General features: G+C 38.7%; 1 protein-coding gene across 3 annotated transcripts in view; it reads right to left on the bottom strand.

Annotated features, from left to right (window-relative positions):
* Positions 1–17,658, bottom strand: part of LOC127804757 (ultraviolet-B receptor UVR8) — a 118,515-nt gene continuing 100,857 nt past the window's right edge. Inside the window, exons 14-15 of one of the 3 annotated variants that reach the window (XM_052341732.1) lie at positions 10,392–10,471; positions 1–669 (exon numbers count right to left, since the gene is read on the bottom strand). In XM_052341732.1, coding sequence (XP_052197692.1) covers positions 550–669; positions 10,392–10,471 — 200 coding nt within the window. In that variant the 3' untranslated portion in view covers positions 1–549. Of the gene's footprint in view, positions 670–10,391; positions 10,472–17,658 lie in introns of those variants that run through there. The other 2 variants (XM_052341734.1, XR_008023722.1) reach the window with 2 other exon arrangements.

Below are 17,658 nucleotides of genomic sequence, written 5' to 3'. Positions count from 1 at the left end.
AATTCAGTAAGGACCAGATAACATCAACTTGAGACACGAATCCACAAGGCATGGCATGTCACCACCAAATCAACAGTAGCATCATCAAACACTATTATGGAAGGTGCAACTTTACCCCCAATGATTAAACATAAGAGAAAAGCAAGACAAGTAAAAGGATGAGACAGGTTTGTTTTCCTGAAAGGTTATATATAATAACACAAACAAACTAGAGAACATTCTGTTTAAACAACTGTCTCCTCTATACATACTGCCGCTCCAATCTGTTCATCATGTACAGACAATGCAGTAGCCCTCAATGTCCTGGGCTCAATCCCAGGTTTATTTGCTTTACACGGCTTTTCTTTTTTATTACAGTGGATTGTAAGATATTTTACTAAATCATGAACTTCATTATGTAGCTCCATCCTAGTGATTCTTGGACCGTATATTCTGTGATTCAAAGATGGTGAGTGACAGAAAGAATGTTGGCAAGATGGTTTAAGGACAACATGGGAACCAGGTCAGCGCCCCAAAAATCCATGTTTTGACAATGAATCCATGCATATTTCAAGGGCACTCGAGTATGGCACCTGTATGATTGAATCCACAAGATATTTGCAATGCTTTTACATTCTTTCCTAAGTGGACTCTCATAGGTTTAATGTAGTCAACATCACTTCCCTGACCCTGCAAGAGAAGGCACTTAATTAGTTAGTAAAAACTATGAACAAATAGCTAATGATTAAGTTAAATATTCTTCAACAAAAAAGAAAAAAATGTCGAGCACCTTACAAACTGAATTTCAGCGGTAACAATAACCCCTTGCTAATACCAGTCTTAGCAGGCAAATTATGCTTCATTTTGAATACAAAATTTAAAAACAAATTGTGAAATGATGTTTGTCTGATCCTAGATCCATAACTGACAGACAGAAGAAAGAGATTTTAAATCCCCAACCACCACATGATGGAAGTGAGGCCACTGTTACAGTTCAAGTGTTCCAAAAATGCTTCTTTTTGGTTCTTACGTTTGTTTTATTTTTTTTCTAAACTTTCAGATGTATGTTTTACCAATCTTTTCCTAAAGCATCTTTAAGAATACCCAATTTAAATTGGCATTAATACATGCAACACTGGTTGGAAAATGGGTAGTCATATAGCAGAGCTCCTATCATATAAATTTTCATAGAACTATAGAAGCACTTCCCAAGAGCCAAATCTCCAGTTCTGGGAGCTTGAGTAACTAAAAATTTCAAGTAGAAAAGCACCAATTACCAGATGGTGATCACAATCGTTCTGCAAAACAAGAATGACTGAATAAATAATATAGTTTGATGCGAAGATGACCCCATATTAGTATGGAATTATGACAACTAGATCAACAATGGAATCCATCTTCTGAGTGTATTTGCATCAGGTAAATATGATAAGAACCTCTTCCGGTCTTCTTCTTCTTCTTTCTTTGTTTTTTTATTTTTCTCTTTGGATCTACGTGGCATGTTGTGCAGATAAGTAAACTTTACATGATCTTCACTGTCGTGGAAACATGATGTGGGGCAGAAAGTTGGGGAAGAAGAGAAGAAAATCAGGGAGGGGAAGGAGCACATTCCATTGGGTCTATCTAGGATAATTAGAATTTTTTAAGCTTCATTTACCATTTGGATAAGGATCTACTACCTGGGGAGAATGATGGAGATGACTAAATCTAGTCAATTTTAGAATTTTAGTTAATTTAAGAACTTTAAAGAATTAGGAATTTTGTGCTTTGTATCTTACTTTAATTTAGATTCCTAACTTGGCAAGGGAAAGGACAGTGATGTTGTTTCCTAGTTTAATTTGGATTCCTAATTTGGTAGTTTTGCAGGTATGTAAATAACTTAGTAGTGGAAGAATTATTCAATACAGAGATTGTTATTGAATTGCTCACTTTTTCCTACTCCTCAAGTGTTCTTTCTTTCCATGCTTTGCCAAATAGACGCACAAAATTTCATGAAGGAGCACTCCTTGAGTCTGTTAAAAATTTGAGAAATAAAAGGACACTTAAGAAGTGTCCAATATGAATTTCGAAGTATATGGCAAATGTCAGTATCTAACATCTTCATAAAAGTACCTGATGCTAAACATACTTCTGTATGTACTTGTGTGCACTCTAACTTGAGACATGCAAGATGACATAATCATCATTCCTTAATGAGACTGATGCATCAAAATAGCTCCAACTCTAATCTTTGGTGTCACAATCAACTTCAAATAATTTGTCAAAATCTGGTAAGGCTAAAATTGGTGATTTGAGTCATTCCTCTCTTTATCTCCTGAAAGCTTTTTTCAGCTTCCAAGGTCCAAGAAAACATTCCTCCTTTGAGATCTGTGATAGGTGCTAAAATGGTTGTGAAATTTTTTATAGCTCTCTTATGAAGTGTTGCCAAACCATGGAAGCTTCTTGCCCTGTAATAGTTTTTAGAGTTGGCCTGCTAGTTATAGCTTCAACCTTCAATGGATTAACTTCTTTTCCGTTTGCAGAGAAAATATATCCAAGAAAATGAAATCTGTCCCCCAAAAAGCTGCATTCTTGACATTAGCACATAATTGATTATGCCTCCTAAGTTACAAAATAGCCTTCAAGTGTTCAATGTGACTTTGCATGTCCCTGTTGTACACCAAAATATCATCAAAATATATAACACCAAACTTCCCAATAAAATTTTTTATCACTTGATTCATAAATCTCATGAAAGTACTAGGTGCATTTGACAATTCAGAAGGCATTACTAGCCACTTGTAGAGCCTTTCTTTGGTCTTAAAAGTTGTTCTCCATTCATCTCCAGGTCTTAATTCTAATTTGGTGATAGCCACTCCTCAATTCAATCTTGGAATAAACTTGAGATCCAGTCCACATGCCAAGCACATCAACCAATCTTAGGATAGGAAAGCTATATTTAATGGTAATTTTATTGATGGCCCTGCCATTGATACACTCTCCAAGTCCCATCTTTCTTAGGGGAGAGTAAAGCTGGTATGGTGCAAGGACTTAGGCTTTCTTGTATGAACTTGATGATGCACAAATATGACCACCAATATATTTACAGAGAAAGAACGTACCAGACGGCAAGAAACTTCAGCTTTGGATCGCTGAACTTCAGAAACCCCAACAGAAGATAGTGAGACTACCTTAGGGATGGCTGGGAAAGCCACTCCATGCCCAAGTTAGACGTGGAGCAATAGAGAGGAAGCAGGAAAGCTTAAGATCGGATTGAGAATGCTTACCATTGAGGAGAGATCCTCCTAGACTTATAGTAGTGTAGAGTGTCACAGCCCTAGGGTTTGGCTAGGGTTGTGATAGGAATTTGGAGGGATTTAGGAAAGAGAAAGCAGAAAGGGAGGGAGATTTAGAACTGAAACAGAGAGAAATGGGGAGGAAGCAGAAGAAGAACCGAGAGAGAGAATTAAGAGAGAGAATAGAGTTTGAAATTCATTCTTCAATTCAAGCATATCCAATAAACTCCTAACAGCAGCCTTATATAGGCATCATTGACTTCTAACAGCCTAACCACTTGCTAACAATATATCCTAACAGTTATTATAAACCTATTACAAAATTACCCCCCTTTTATTATATTCCTATTACAACATTGACCCTCTTATACTCCTAGGTACATGACAATTCCCTCCGCCTTAAAATGTTTCTTGTCCCCAAGAAACTTATTATCGTTGAGTTGCTCTTTCTTCATCCAATTCCAACCTTTTCTATTTGCTTCATTCGTCTTTCCTTCTTTCTCCTCTTAGGCCTCTTCTTCTTTGTTCTTAAGTTTGCAAGATCCATCCCAAACATAATTTGGCTTAGAGCTACAATAGAAGCAACCTGATTGGCCTCAATGATTTCAAGTTCAAATCTGTGAGTGCTTGATGAAATAGGAGACCCAAGCTGCAGAAGGTGCTTGTCCCTAAGCAAGTCCCTCACCTGAAAGAAATTTGAAAGAGGCATAGGAAAGGTGGATTCAATCTTGAATGGATCATTAGCTGACTTAATTTCTACTTGAAGATGTGAATGTTGCTCAATAATCGTCTTCCTTTCAACATGACCACTCAAAATTGTCACTTCTGGCTACTCTAATACCAAGAAATCCAGACCCTTAATGTCCTCATATGGAGGTTTTCCAACAAACAAACCATCTGCCCCTGTCGGTAATTTAGCGACATCTTCTTTCTGTTCCTCAGAATATTCCCGAAGCTCACTCTCAACATTTTTATTCTCCACTTCAGCAACACCTTCTTCTTTTTGCTCACCAGAATATTTCAGAAGCTTGCTCTCCACAGCTTCCTTCTCCAATAATCTTCTGTTACAAAAATTCAATCCAGGCTTGTTTGAATCAATCATCTTCTGGTGGGAACTTCCTGGCTGGCCATCAGAAACGTTTCTTGGTTGGTCGAAGAATTCTGCTGGAAACTTGTAGTTGTACTCCTTTGGCTGCTCTATGTTAAGGAAGTCCTCTTTTGTTAAAATTCTCATGATAATCCTCAAAGAATTCTGCAGGGAAGCTATAATGATACTTCTTAGTAAGTATCATTGCAAACTCCTGCAATTGTTCGTGTAGCATCCGGCCAAATTCCTTGCTCGATTCATGTACCACACTTCTTGTTCCCTTGTCCAATTGGCTGATCCCCTTCTCCTGTTTCTTGTTGTTTCCCGCTGAAATTGCAGCCTTATTTTGCTTCCATTGGAGCTCCAATTGCCTCATGCGTGCATTGCTTTCCATGGCTGATTTTTTTCACAAACTGTATACTTAGAAATCCAACGTTTCTGCTGTGCAAACACTTCCAGAATTGATTGAGTGCCGCTGTGCTAATACTTCCAGACTTGATTGGATTGGTTCAGCTTCCAGATTCACCTCACGAAATCGCTGAGATCTGGATCTACTTTGCCTCCAAATCTGATTCATTTCCGATTAACTGAATCGGTGATGGACCTCAATTAATCGGATCAGCTCTGCCTCAATTCGCCCTTCTTGCCCAATCCGACTTGGAGGACCCCCAGAATCGTTTCTCACCGTTTGGGATCGGACTTGTTTGCTTGTGCTCGCCTCACCCAATCACTTCTCTGAAACGCCTCTGGACCAGCAACTCGCTGATGTTTAATAGTGGCGTAGGAACTTGCTTCTCATCGTCAACTTCCTAATTTGCGTCAATTTCCGGAGTATGCTTCACCTTCACACGTCTTCAAATCTAGGCTGAGATTAGCAATGTTTCTAGCCACGAAATTACCGCTGCGCCACTCGAATTCGCCTCCAATTTCAACTTAGTATTGCTGCGGACCTCTCCTAGCCTGCACCGTCTTCACTTCCGAGCCGAAGTGGCTTTGCTCGGTTTTGCTTTTCAATTCTGAGTTTGCTCTACTCGGCGACACCTTCCAAATCCAAGTTCAATTCCGAATTCAGTCGGTGCTTCTTCCCCGAGGAGCGTTGCCTCCAATATTCAAGTCGCAGTGGATTACGGAACCTTTTTCGCCTGCTGTTTCCGACTTGCAATAGCCGCGACCCTCCCAATCACCATCCACTGGTTGCGACCATCGGCTCGTTTATAGACTTCACCTGAATTACTTCACATAATCGCCAAGGAAAACGCCTGGTTCCAGCAGAAAAACTATCCGCTCACCTCCGATCACCAACTGCGACGCTCCTATGTCCGCGTCGCCTCCGTCAAAATCGTTGTTCACTCAACTGCCTGACCTAATCACCTTCAAATTTCGAACTGAAATTATAGCCAACTAATCGATCGGAATTCTCCTATTGAAATCGCTTGGGTTGCTCACCTACTAATTCCGATTAGCTGAAATTGCTCCAAGAGTTCTTGGAAGCACCGACGGAATGGCCTAGCCAAGTTGTTTTCACACGCCTTCACAATCTGGACCTTAATCCAGATTCTCAGCCGAGAATTCCTCCGATAGAATTACTGAGGCTGATTTAACCTGCAAAATTTGAACACATACTGCTAGAATTCACAACTTGAATGGCCGGCTCTCTTCAAATCGAATCAAATCACAGCCAAGGATTGGTTTCTCTGATACCAATTGTCATGTCCCTAGGGTTCATGACTGGTTTAAGATGTAATTAGAAGGAATTCGGAAGTTAGATCGGAAGAGATGGGAGGAAGTTAGGGAGAAAAAAACAGTGAGGGAAAGAAAAGGGAAAGAAAGAGACCCTCCTATACTCCTAGGTACATGACATAGAGATAATCATTCGCTTAGGATTATGTCTTTTTGTTAGACAACACCGAGGAGTAGTTATCCTAAACAATTTCAAGGACAACACTAAGATCACCTTCCTAGGATTTAGAAGAAGAGGTTTACCCCTAGTATATTAGGATTAGGATAAATTGCTAAATTGTAGGAGATAACCCCTCATCACAAGTTTATCCCGTAATTCTAGGAGAGAATCCTAGTCGAATTAAGTAATTCAATCTAAGTAGGATTAGTTCTCACTCAGGATTAGTAATTCAATTTGGGTCGAGCAATCCCAAGATAGCATACCGAGGCTAAGGATGGCTTGGTTAAGTAGGTTGAGATCGAGGGTGGCCTAGATAATGGGTTGAGGCTTAGTGCAGCTTGAGCAACATGTACATGTGTCAGTTGAGCAAGACCATGGATATCATCAGAAGTCTCCCACTTCCTTAGTTTAATGTAATCAAAGTGAGGAAGTAGAAGTAGCGTCATCCTCCTCGTTCATTCTCTAAATTCAAAAAAGCCCTTTAGATACCGAGGCCAAACGTGGCCTTTGTATGTCGTACACTAAGGCTGAAGGTGGTTGAGAGAGATTTTTTTCAAAAATCATAGAAGCTCAAAAGTCATGGCTTAACTCGATGAGTTGGCATGTAGCTAATGACTTAGCCAACATGCATAACTCCTATCAAACAAATCCCACTTGCTTCACTCATTGGACGCTAGGCACATGCCCTTTTGTTACTGTTTCACATGTATGGCTAGACACTTCTCTATTTAATTTTTTGAGAAAATTGTACCCATGATTAGTTGGTTGTCCTTAAGAATTTGTAGCGTCGCGTTTGCCTCTTCCACATAAGTATTCACATGTCGCTTAAGGTTTATCTTCTTGCTTCTAACTTGTTCCAATCAAGCATTCTTTTGCCTTCTTTTTGCTCCTACTCTCGCGAATAACTACCATGTACAAACTAAGTTGGTCATCAATTGGGTTGGTAGGTGGCTCTAGTTTGCATGGCGTTGGTAGTTATTGCACTTTGCTAAGAGTTCTTCAGTGTTCACAAAAAGCATTGGATAGTGGTAACCTTGACGAAGAACTTTAAAGGCTAAGGAGTGTGCTACGGGATGTCCCCAACAAGTTCCTTCTTGTATCTCTCTCAAAGTGTAATCCATTGCTAAGGGGGTAAGACATCATAAGAGGGGATGAGAGAATGACATTCAATTGAGGACCATATGTTTGAGGATGTAGTGTGGCGCTTTCCTCTATAGCTTCAAGGACTTTCTCTAAGACTTAAGCAATGTGTAGAGTTGCAAGTATGAGGTGATTGAGTCTATCTAGCTACGATCGGACTCAATCTATTGGGTTTCTTCCACTTCTATAGTGGAGGATTCTATTAGGTTAGCACAGGGGGCACGACTAGATATTGTTTTGAGTTCTTCAAAAGCCTTTTGACATTTTTTGTTCCATGAGAAGGCTTGAGCCCGTTTTAAGAAGGGTAGGTATTGGTTTGACAAAAAGTGAATGTGTTCTACACAACATCTTGGATCGTGCCTCAGTCATATTGCCAAGGTCAACCAAGTAAGATATGACAAGCATCCATGGGAACCACATCACAATAAATTGATTCTTTGAAGGAACCAATTGAAAAATTAACAAGGCATCATGATGAGGCAATTATCTCATTTACTTTGTTGAACCAAAGAATCCGACATGGTTGTTGATGTCATTCAGCTTCAAATTTTATTCATCCACCATTTCTTAAGAATAAAATTTTCACTGCTCCCCCTATCAATTATCAAATTGCATAGTTCCACCTGTTCTACATCTAGTCCAGAAAATGTTCCTCCTACCAATTACCGTTACTGGTTAGAGGGGAAAGTAATGACTTCCGGATGACTAAGGCCTCACCAAGTGTATCACCCTCAATTCCTTCGCCAATTCATTTTTCACTTCTAGTTGTAGCTCTTGATCCTCAAAACTAGCAAACAAATTTTTCAGTCAGCTTCTTATTCAGCTTCAACAACATTAACTCTTTATCAGCTCATTTCGGGCATGCATTAGTAGAAGTTCAAAGCATCTATAACACTTAATCACCACATTCTCATCATTATTAGGTTGTACTTGGGTTGTTTTTCCAATATTATAGCTGTTAGGTTGGTTGGAATGCATGGCTGCGGCTATTCCTTTTTTGTTAGCACCCACTCCCAACTTACTAGTTGATGCACACTGTTACGATCAGTTGCTAGCTTCCTACGAGTGTTTGATGCAACTTGTGCCTCAACTTTGAAGTTGATAGACATCACTCACTTTATAAGGTCACTGTAAGCTTACTTGATCTTGTATGGTCATTTTAAGCCTGTTTACATAATGAATAAACCTTTCTGTTTCACTGACTTTTCACGCTAACTCAATGTTCTGGACCCCTTGATACAATGTCTGCTCATAATTTTGGGGCAAAATTAGAGCCTTCGGCTTCTCTTCCATCTTATTCTGTCTTCTAACTTACCCTTTTCCTCTTATTCTCCAGATCATTTTGATAAAGCTTCCACCAAGTAGAAGCTGATCCTTGCAAATTTACTCCAACAAGCTTCACTTTCCTCTCTTCCAGCACATTTTTTCCACTCAAAATAACTTTCAATGCTGTCCACCCAATCTAAAAATTCTTCAGCTTCTATGTCACCAACAAATTCTGAAATATGCACTTGGACAACACTCTTGGAATTTTGTAGGGCACATAAATGTGATCTTCCCATCTTTTAAGGCCTCTCATTTCCCTGCACATGGCTTTTGTTACCAAGTCTTTCTTCATCACTCAAACTTTCATTTTCAGCTTCAGATAGCTGATTAATTTGATTCCTTGCTCCCTTAACATAGTTAGATTCATCATCACTGTCATTTCTCCGATTTCAATGATTCATAGCTTGTGTAACAAGCAGAGTAAGGTTTCTAAATTGTTCCTGCAGTTCTTCAAATATCTCAACAGTGACATCTAGCCTTACGGCCTCTATTTCCTCTTCCCTCTCTTGCTGCCATTAACTCTCAAAATCAACTTTCTTTAATACCAATTTGATGCAAATAGGGATAGAAAAATAGTAAAAACACAACAGGGACGCAGTCCTGAAACAATGGATAGCAAATAACACACTGAAACAACTGAAATCACACCTTTTCAGACCTAGAACAGCAAAGTAACACTACTTTCTTGCTGGCCTTTCACACCTATGTCAGCCATGGAGGGATTGGGTTGCGGGGTTGAATCCTCAAAAGCCCAAGCCTCCAAATCTTCAAAATCCTAGCTGGTTCGGAGCTGAAAATCTTTGTAGAGATATGTGTCTTCAAAATGCTGAAAGAGTCCTTTAAAAGTGGCTGACAAGCTCTATTTATACCAGACTCAAGCTTCCAAGAGAAGCCAACTCCTAACTTCCAAATAACTCTGCCGAAAATTTACTTATCTATCAGGATCCCCAACAAAACACTTGCTCTTACAAGAAGTCACCCCTAAACTAACACACTAATATACCCCAAAATTTGAAAATTACCAAAAAATACCCCTAACACTCAATTAGGAAAAAAAAAAACACATGAAAAATAAAAATTATTTACAGGTTTGCATCAGACTATATGAAGCTAATTGACAAAAATGTTGATCTAGGAATGTAGACAATAATCCTAAAGGGGTTGACCATATAACATCAAAAGGTACAAATGAACGAGAATGACCATAATGTCATGAAAACAGGGCATGCTTTCAAATTACCTTGTAAGAAACATGCAACATAAGTGATAAATGTCTTTCTTTCCTAAGACGTAATCTCATAACCTTTATTGACATCTTAAATAAAACACATGTGAAATATTTAATCAAAACCTTCACACAAAAGGAAAATTAGATGTAAAAAAACTAATTCAATGAAGAAATATAATATACTGATATCAATTACCAAATATAGTCATTTTTAAAGCTAGCTAAAAAAATTGATGAACAGAAGGTTTTAAATAAAAGACAAACTAGAACTTTTCAATCAAATTGTATTGTACAAGTTGACAAACCATTGATATGTATTTACTGAATCATACCCTTTCAAATTATTTCCATTAGTAATATAACCTACTGTACCAACCAGTGATATAGAATATATCTAAGAGTTGGTCAAAGTATTTGCATTGTACATAAATATATCTATGGAGGATGGAAGCAAACCAGTTGTCCGCCAGAAGAATGTCCATCTTCAGAAAACGTTCCATGTGAGCCTCCCCAGCCCCATGTGTAAATATTTCCCTCTGCATGTTAGCAAGTAATGAAGGTCATTTCACCAGCATTAAGACAGATTATGTTGTTTTTCCTGATATTTGGTAATTTGACTAAAATGGACAATTTATTATATGAAAACTATAATAATCATGGTTCCCTCTGCGTGTTAGCAAGTAATGAAGGTCATTTCACCAGCATTAAGACAGATTATGTTGTTTTTTCCTGATGTTTGGTAATTTGACTAAAATGGACAATTTATTATATGAAAACTATAATAATCATGGTAAATTGAAAGCTTAAGATTTACAGGAGGAAGAGAATCATCTGATTCCAACTCATACAGTCAAATGCACGATTTCATGGTGGTTGCCCCCTCCTCTTCATTTCCCACACCCAAATCCCAATAGTCCATATGACAAATGAAGGTGAATTTTAACCAATCGCCTTAAGTTCAACAGGTTTTTCATAGTTTAATTATTTTAAAAAAAGGCACATGGGAAGAGGTGGGTACATGTATAATGTACATTTTTATTTTCTGTACACATATTACATGCTTTGGGGTGTGTACCAAATCACTCCCTAGTTAGTTATCTAAATCTCCACATGTTCTTTTCCAAGAATTAAGCCCTCCATGATATAAGTTGGAGATGCGGAGCCTGATTCGATTTATGAGACCTAAATAGGCCTGAAACCTAAACAGGCCTAAATCAGGAGTTCTATTTTTGCCCTGGTCTTCATATGTAAATATGCAGGTATAATTCTTGTAATTGCAACATTTTCAAATAGTGAAAAAACACCTAGTATGGCTGTGGACGTAGGCATTCTTTGTCGAATCACATAAACTCGGTGTTGTGTGTGTGAGATTTTGTTTTAGGTTTTCTTTATCGCTTGATTTGTTCCCTAACAATACAGCCTCATTGAAGTGATACATGAATCTCTACAATCATTCTCCTTAGTAATCAAACTCTGTAATTTCTCTCCAAGCACAAGCCTCATGAGGTGGCACACAAAACTTTATAGTTTTGCCCATTATAGATATGAGGCTCAATGGGGTAAGGCAACAGTTTAGGCCACTGCTAGAAGGATGCCTGTGAGATCCCTTGACTCGGTTAGTAAAACTCTTTGCTTGAGCTACTGAATATATGTGGCATATTCTTGACCATAACCAACAAAACTTTCCGCCTAACTGCTCCCTATTGATCACTCGTTGTAAATATGCTCACAATGTCACACAGCTCAGTCAATGGAACTCCACACCTAAACTCTCAATTTGAAATTGAAAATCTTTGCAAAGTATCTCTCTATTGAAGTGCAACGCCTGTCAAGCTGAGGAAAGGTTTGCAATTATGTTGCCTCCACCATGCTAAATTATAGTCCAAAAGATGCCTGTTGATCTCTAATTACATGCCGAGGCTAAGGTTAAGGTTAAGGCAAGGCCTAGCTCTCCAGAAATTTGCAAACTAGAGGCTAAAGCTACAAGTTTTGACAAAGCCTTGTTTCTCCCTCAAGGGATCTCAATTTTAACCAGCTGGTGAAAATTCAACGACAATATGAGCTCTTTCTATAATGACTATGCTCCCACAAAACATTGTGCCACTACCACTACTAATTCCATGATAGCCTAACTACTAGATTGTAAGGCCAGAATCAACTATCCATCTCCCTTGGACATTCTCTATTCAAAACTTGTCTCTCCTTTATAAATAGGGATATCTGATCATTGACAAAAGAAACATAATACCTTAAGCCTTTTCTATCCTTCAGAACACTTGGGAGTGGGAGCTCTCTCTTTCTATTGCCACCCTCTCTGAATCCTAATTGTCTAGCTCCATCCTTTTCCAAGTCCAACAATCTCCTTATGCTCAACACCTCCTTAGTTCCCAGCTTATCACTACTAGCTCACCAAAATCTTCCAGATTATACCTCACTAGGCAAGAGTGGTCACCTGTGCAAGCTCTAAGTCTCCATTCCCTTCAGAATTCATTAGTCTCATTCTTCTTTTTTTTTTTTTTTTTTTTTGGGGGGGGGGTGTTATTTAGTTTTTTTGTTACATTGCCTTCTAATAATTAGAATACATGTTGAAAACAGCCAAAAGGTTTTTATGCTAGCTATAGACTACCTAACACATCCCTCCTCCTTCATCCAAGCTTGGAGCTAGTTGTAATGAGGCGTGAATGAGTGATAACTTCAACACTAAAAATATCATGAGAATTGTGCAATCCACAAGTGGATTTTTTAGCAAAAGGGGTTGATAAAACCAAAGAGAACTCTTTATGCTAATAGTAATAATGGTTTACAAAGGGGTGAGAAGCTCTTAGGAAAGACATGAGAAATAGTAATAATGGTTTACAAAGGATATGGTCATGGATGAAAATGGCTGCGAATTAGAATTCATGGAACTAAAACCACTTAGTGGGATTAAGGCTTGGTGTCTTGTACTTAATGCAACATTGCCTTCTAATAAAACATGAGATGTGTTATATGTCTATTAAAACATTCTTATATTTTACAGCTGGCATATTAGATGCTACTTTGGTGCATCCACAGGAACTCAATGTATTATTATATGGATTCCTTCCCAATGAGTTTATATTAGCTAAAAGTCAGTTTGGAGTTCTCAATGGGATACTTCCTTCGGCTTTGGCAAGGATTCTGCAAAATGTAAGAAAGGTGATTTGACAATGGAGAGAGAAAATTCTCCCCCTCCCCACCCACGCCCCCCAACACACAAAAGAAAAAAATATAAATAAGGTCGGTGAAAATTCTAATTTCCATTCCTCACTATGAACATCATTTTTTGACTCAAAACTGGAGTCAATATCCCAAGCACGACAATAGGTTTAGGCAACCTATGATGCTTGAAAATTTCTTGGGGGTGTAGTTTCGGCATTTCCGAAACGTTTGTTTTCTAAACGCCAAGAAATGTTTTTGGGCTACTTTTGCAATTTCAAAAACTTTCCATGGCCGTTTCATAATATTAGGAAAATATCGAAAACGCGTTTCCGATTTGGAAACGCATTTCCATCCACGGATAGAAATGAAATTTTTCCCGTCTCTGACTCAAAATTCTTAATTTTTTCTAGAATTTGTTTCCAAAATTTGTTTGAATACATGTCACATCCCTAGGGTTAGTTAAGGTTGTGGTAGGAATTTGGGAAGAAATCAGAATTGAAGAATTGAAGGAGGGGGAAGAAATAAGTAGAAAGGGGGAGAGGAATTAGAGAAGAAATGAGGGAGAGTGGCAAAGAGAAACGAGAGAGAGATTAGAATTGTTAGAGAGAAATGAGAATTTCATTTATCATTCAAAACATAAAGCCCAATCTCTTACAAATAGCCTTTATATAGGCCTTCGCTAGCTGTTAACTGATTCCTAACTGCACCCATGTGCTTCTAACAACTTGTAAAATATCCCCTAACAACTATTATAAACCTATTATCACATTATCTTTTTATTGCTCATAGGGTCATGACAATTCCCACCTCTTTGAGAGAGTTCTTGTCCCCAAGAACTTGTAGCAAGCATAGTTATTAAAGGCGTGCCTAGGCGCGCGCTTAGGCGCAAGGCGCCTCGCCTGGGCTGAGGCGAGGCAGTTTCAGCAAGGCGCGCCTCATGAAACCCGTGCCTGCATCTTCTCTTCCTTTCCTCTCTAGCCTCCCCTCTTCTCAGTTACAGCATGCATACATCACAATTTATTTACATTTCTTTAGTTTAAGTAAATGTCCACATTTTCTTTTATTTATATTTTACCTTCTATTCACTTTAATACATAAATGTAAATAAGAAAGTACCCTCTATTTGGATTCAATAAAAATATCTAAAAAATCAAAATCCATAACAATAAAAAAATAGAATTTTGGTTTTAGTACAAACTCAGGATTTAGCAATTTTACCACCCCCAAAATACATACCTACTATTTCTTGAAAATTTCATTAAAAATAATTTTAACAACAATGAATATTAACTATCAAAATACCGGGAGATAGTTTTTCAAAATGGAAACATTTTCTTATATGTCTCCTTATAATGCGCTAATCTTCCAGACTTAGAAAAATAGCATTTTTCAAAATGAAAACATTTTCTTGATTGTGGACTTGTAGTGTTTATTGATTGTGGAGAATACTAAAGCTATTCCAAAATGTCCTCCATCAATAAAACAAGAGATTGGAGAGTACATGCAAAAGAAGAAAAATAACAAGGATGAGCAAATTGCATGATGAATGAATCAACTTTGATGTTGTTAGTTTAGAATTTGAAGATAATGAAACATTAATGATATGCATGACTTATTATTGATAATTTGATAGTTTTTTATGATTTTATAAGATTTTGAGTTTTTTTTCTAAAAGGCGCGCCTCATGCCTCAGGCTCCAGGACCTTTTGCGCCTCGCGCCTTTCAGAACTATGGTAGCAAGTAGCCATTGCTTCATCCAATTCCTGCCAGTGTTCTAAAAATTGGCCTAGGCGGCCGCCGCAAATATGGCTTAGGCGGCCCCTCTAGGCGCCGGCCCGATTAATCGGGTGGCGGTGGCGCCTAGGCGGCGAGGTGCCGCCTGGGAAGCCTAATTTTTGTGTTTAAATTTTACCTTTCATCGATTTCGAAGCCTCTTTTGCTCCTCTCAGCCGTCGCCCTCTCATACTCCTCTCAGCCTAAGGTCGCCGCTGCCTCAACGCCGCTGGTACCTCATCGCTGCCTCGAGCTCCATCGTGACCTCCTCACCGCCTTTACGCCGTCAAGCTCCATCCTTGCTGTCGTGTTGTCGCTACGTTAACGCCGCTGTCAAGCTCCATCTTTGCTTCCGCTTCTGACCCCCTTCTTTTACTCCTCTCAGCCGTCGCCCTCTCATACTCCTCTCAGCCCAAGGCCACCGCTGCCTCAACACCGTTGGTACCTCCTCGCTGCCTCGAGCTCCATCGCGACCTCCTTACCGCCTTTGGGCCCTCAAGCTCCATCCTTGTTGTCGTGTTGTCGCTGTGTTAACGCCGCTGTGAAGCTCCATCTCTACTTCCGCTTCCGACCCCCCCCCCCTCTCTCTCTCTCTCGCTCGCGCGTGCGTTGGCGCTGTTGGGTCTCTCTCTCTCACCCTGTTGGGTGTAAGTATTAGGGTTTATTATGTTATTTAATTTTTTTTATTTATATGTTAGATATATATATTTTCTTTTTTATTTATATGTTAAATATATTAGATATATATATTTCTCTATTTCTATTTATATATTAGATATATATATATTTTCATGCCACTTTTAACTATGATTTAATTAAAAATAATATCAAGTTACATCATAAAATTAAAAAATATAAAAAAAATCAACAGTTTTTCTAAGCCTGCCTAGGCGCCCTAGGCCCCAGCTTGGCGCCCGACTAGCGCCTAACGCGTTTTAGAACATTGATTCCCGCATTTTCTATTTGATTTATCTTCCTTTCTTCCTTTCTCCTTCTAGGCCTCTTCTTCTTCTTAAGTTCCCAAGATCAATCCCAAGCCTCAGTTGCCCTAAAACTTCCATATGAGAAACTTTATCAAATTCAAGCCCAATACAACCACCTCCTTCTATGGCTGTCCAATACAATTTAGTTTTCCATTGAAGAACATGATCAGCCACACCTGGCCTGATATGGTTAACAGTTGAAACTTGGAGTCAAAAGGAAGAATTAACTGTGTCCTTGACTTCCTTTGATAGTTCTTTACCATCCAATACAAGTAAGAATGACAGACCTACATCCATAGCTGCCTTTACTGTATTCCCATTTAAACCACAACCATGTTTTGTTGCAAAAATATCAACAAAATCCTGGAAATGCAACAATGAAGAATTGTAGAGTTGCCTTGGATACTCAAATCAAGGCTGTCTGTGAGCATTAGAAATAGGAGCTGCTGCAACTTCAATTCCAGCCAACGATTGACTGACACCTGGCCTCCATCTCGACCTTCTTCCCTAACATGATTTACAGCTAGATTAGGCTGTGCATCACAGGGATCATCAGTTTCTTGTTTTTGTAAAGTGTGGTCTACCCCAATCCTCATCCAATCTTCTTTCATCTTCGAAATCCTAAGTTTCCATTGACTTGTTCGCTTCATTTATGGCGCCAACTTCCTTAATATTGGCTAAAGACGCAAATAATCCAGCAATTCCTTTTTCTTTGTGTTTGTTGGAATTTTCCTCTACATGAACTTCTTTTCCAAATGGATCGGTGTAACAACCCATTAGTGGGTGTAGGAGTTTATTAATATTTTATTTATGGGCTTTTGAAATTCTACCTCTATTAAATTAAATGTTGGGGGAAATATTTTTCTTATGTGAATAGATTATAAATGTTATTATCATATTTGATGAAAAGAGGTGAAATAAAGAAAATGAAGAAAGAAAATGAAAATGATTGAAAAGTCCAACTTAGTGGGCTAAAGTGGATGGGCTACTAAAATTGGGTTAAACCCAAGTGCAAGATGTGTGGGATTCTATTTAAGTAAATGAAATGGATTGGGTTGCCCATTGGGCCATTATGAATTGGGCTAGTGAGTGGGCTTGAGCCCATGTATTTAAGTTGGGTTGAATGGAATAAATGGGGAAAGAAAGAAAATGGCAAAGAGGCTTGGATTTTTTATGTGTTGTGAGTGAAGAGTGAGGGGCAATGGTGGAAAATGAGGGGAGAATGGGCTGATGGGAGTTGGTGGAATGAACGTGCATGCCATTCCCTCCCATTCCTTTTCTTCTCCATTCTTCTTTCTTCTTCTTCCATCTTCTTTTTCTTCTTCTTTAAATTTTTCTCCTTCTTGCTGCTGGAAGCTTCAAGTTGCAACTTTGAGGAGGCTTTCTTCTTCCAAGCATCATCAAAGGCAAGCTCTTCTTGCACCTCTTTTCCTTGGTTGTGCAAGTTCTTCCTCTTCTCATGTTCTCTCCATTTGATGCAAGATCTTTGTATTTTTTTTTTTTTGTTGGGTCCATTTTTGGTGGAAATGGGTCTTTCTCTATTGGTTGTAAAGGTTGTATAATTATCTTGTTTTAGTTTTTTAAATTTGTGGGTTTCCATTTTATTGTCGTTGGGTGTCTTGTAAATGGTTTTGTTGGGGTTTGTTCACCCCATTTTTTCTTCAAGGAATGACTTTGGTGGGTTAGAAAGCTAGATGAGGGGGGTTTGGTGTGTTTGGTGCTCTTTTCGTATGTTTTTGGTTACGTCGAGTCGACTTATCTATGGGTTAAGTCGACTCGGCCAAGGC

The sequence above is a fragment of the Diospyros lotus genome, chromosome 6, assembly GCF_014633365.1.
Source record: "Diospyros lotus cultivar Yz01 chromosome 6, ASM1463336v1, whole genome shotgun sequence".
In the NCBI taxonomy this organism is placed as follows: domain Eukaryota; kingdom Viridiplantae; phylum Streptophyta; class Magnoliopsida; order Ericales; family Ebenaceae; genus Diospyros; species Diospyros lotus.
Note: the sequence above shows the minus strand (reverse complement) of the source record. Positions and strands in the feature narration are given on the sequence as shown.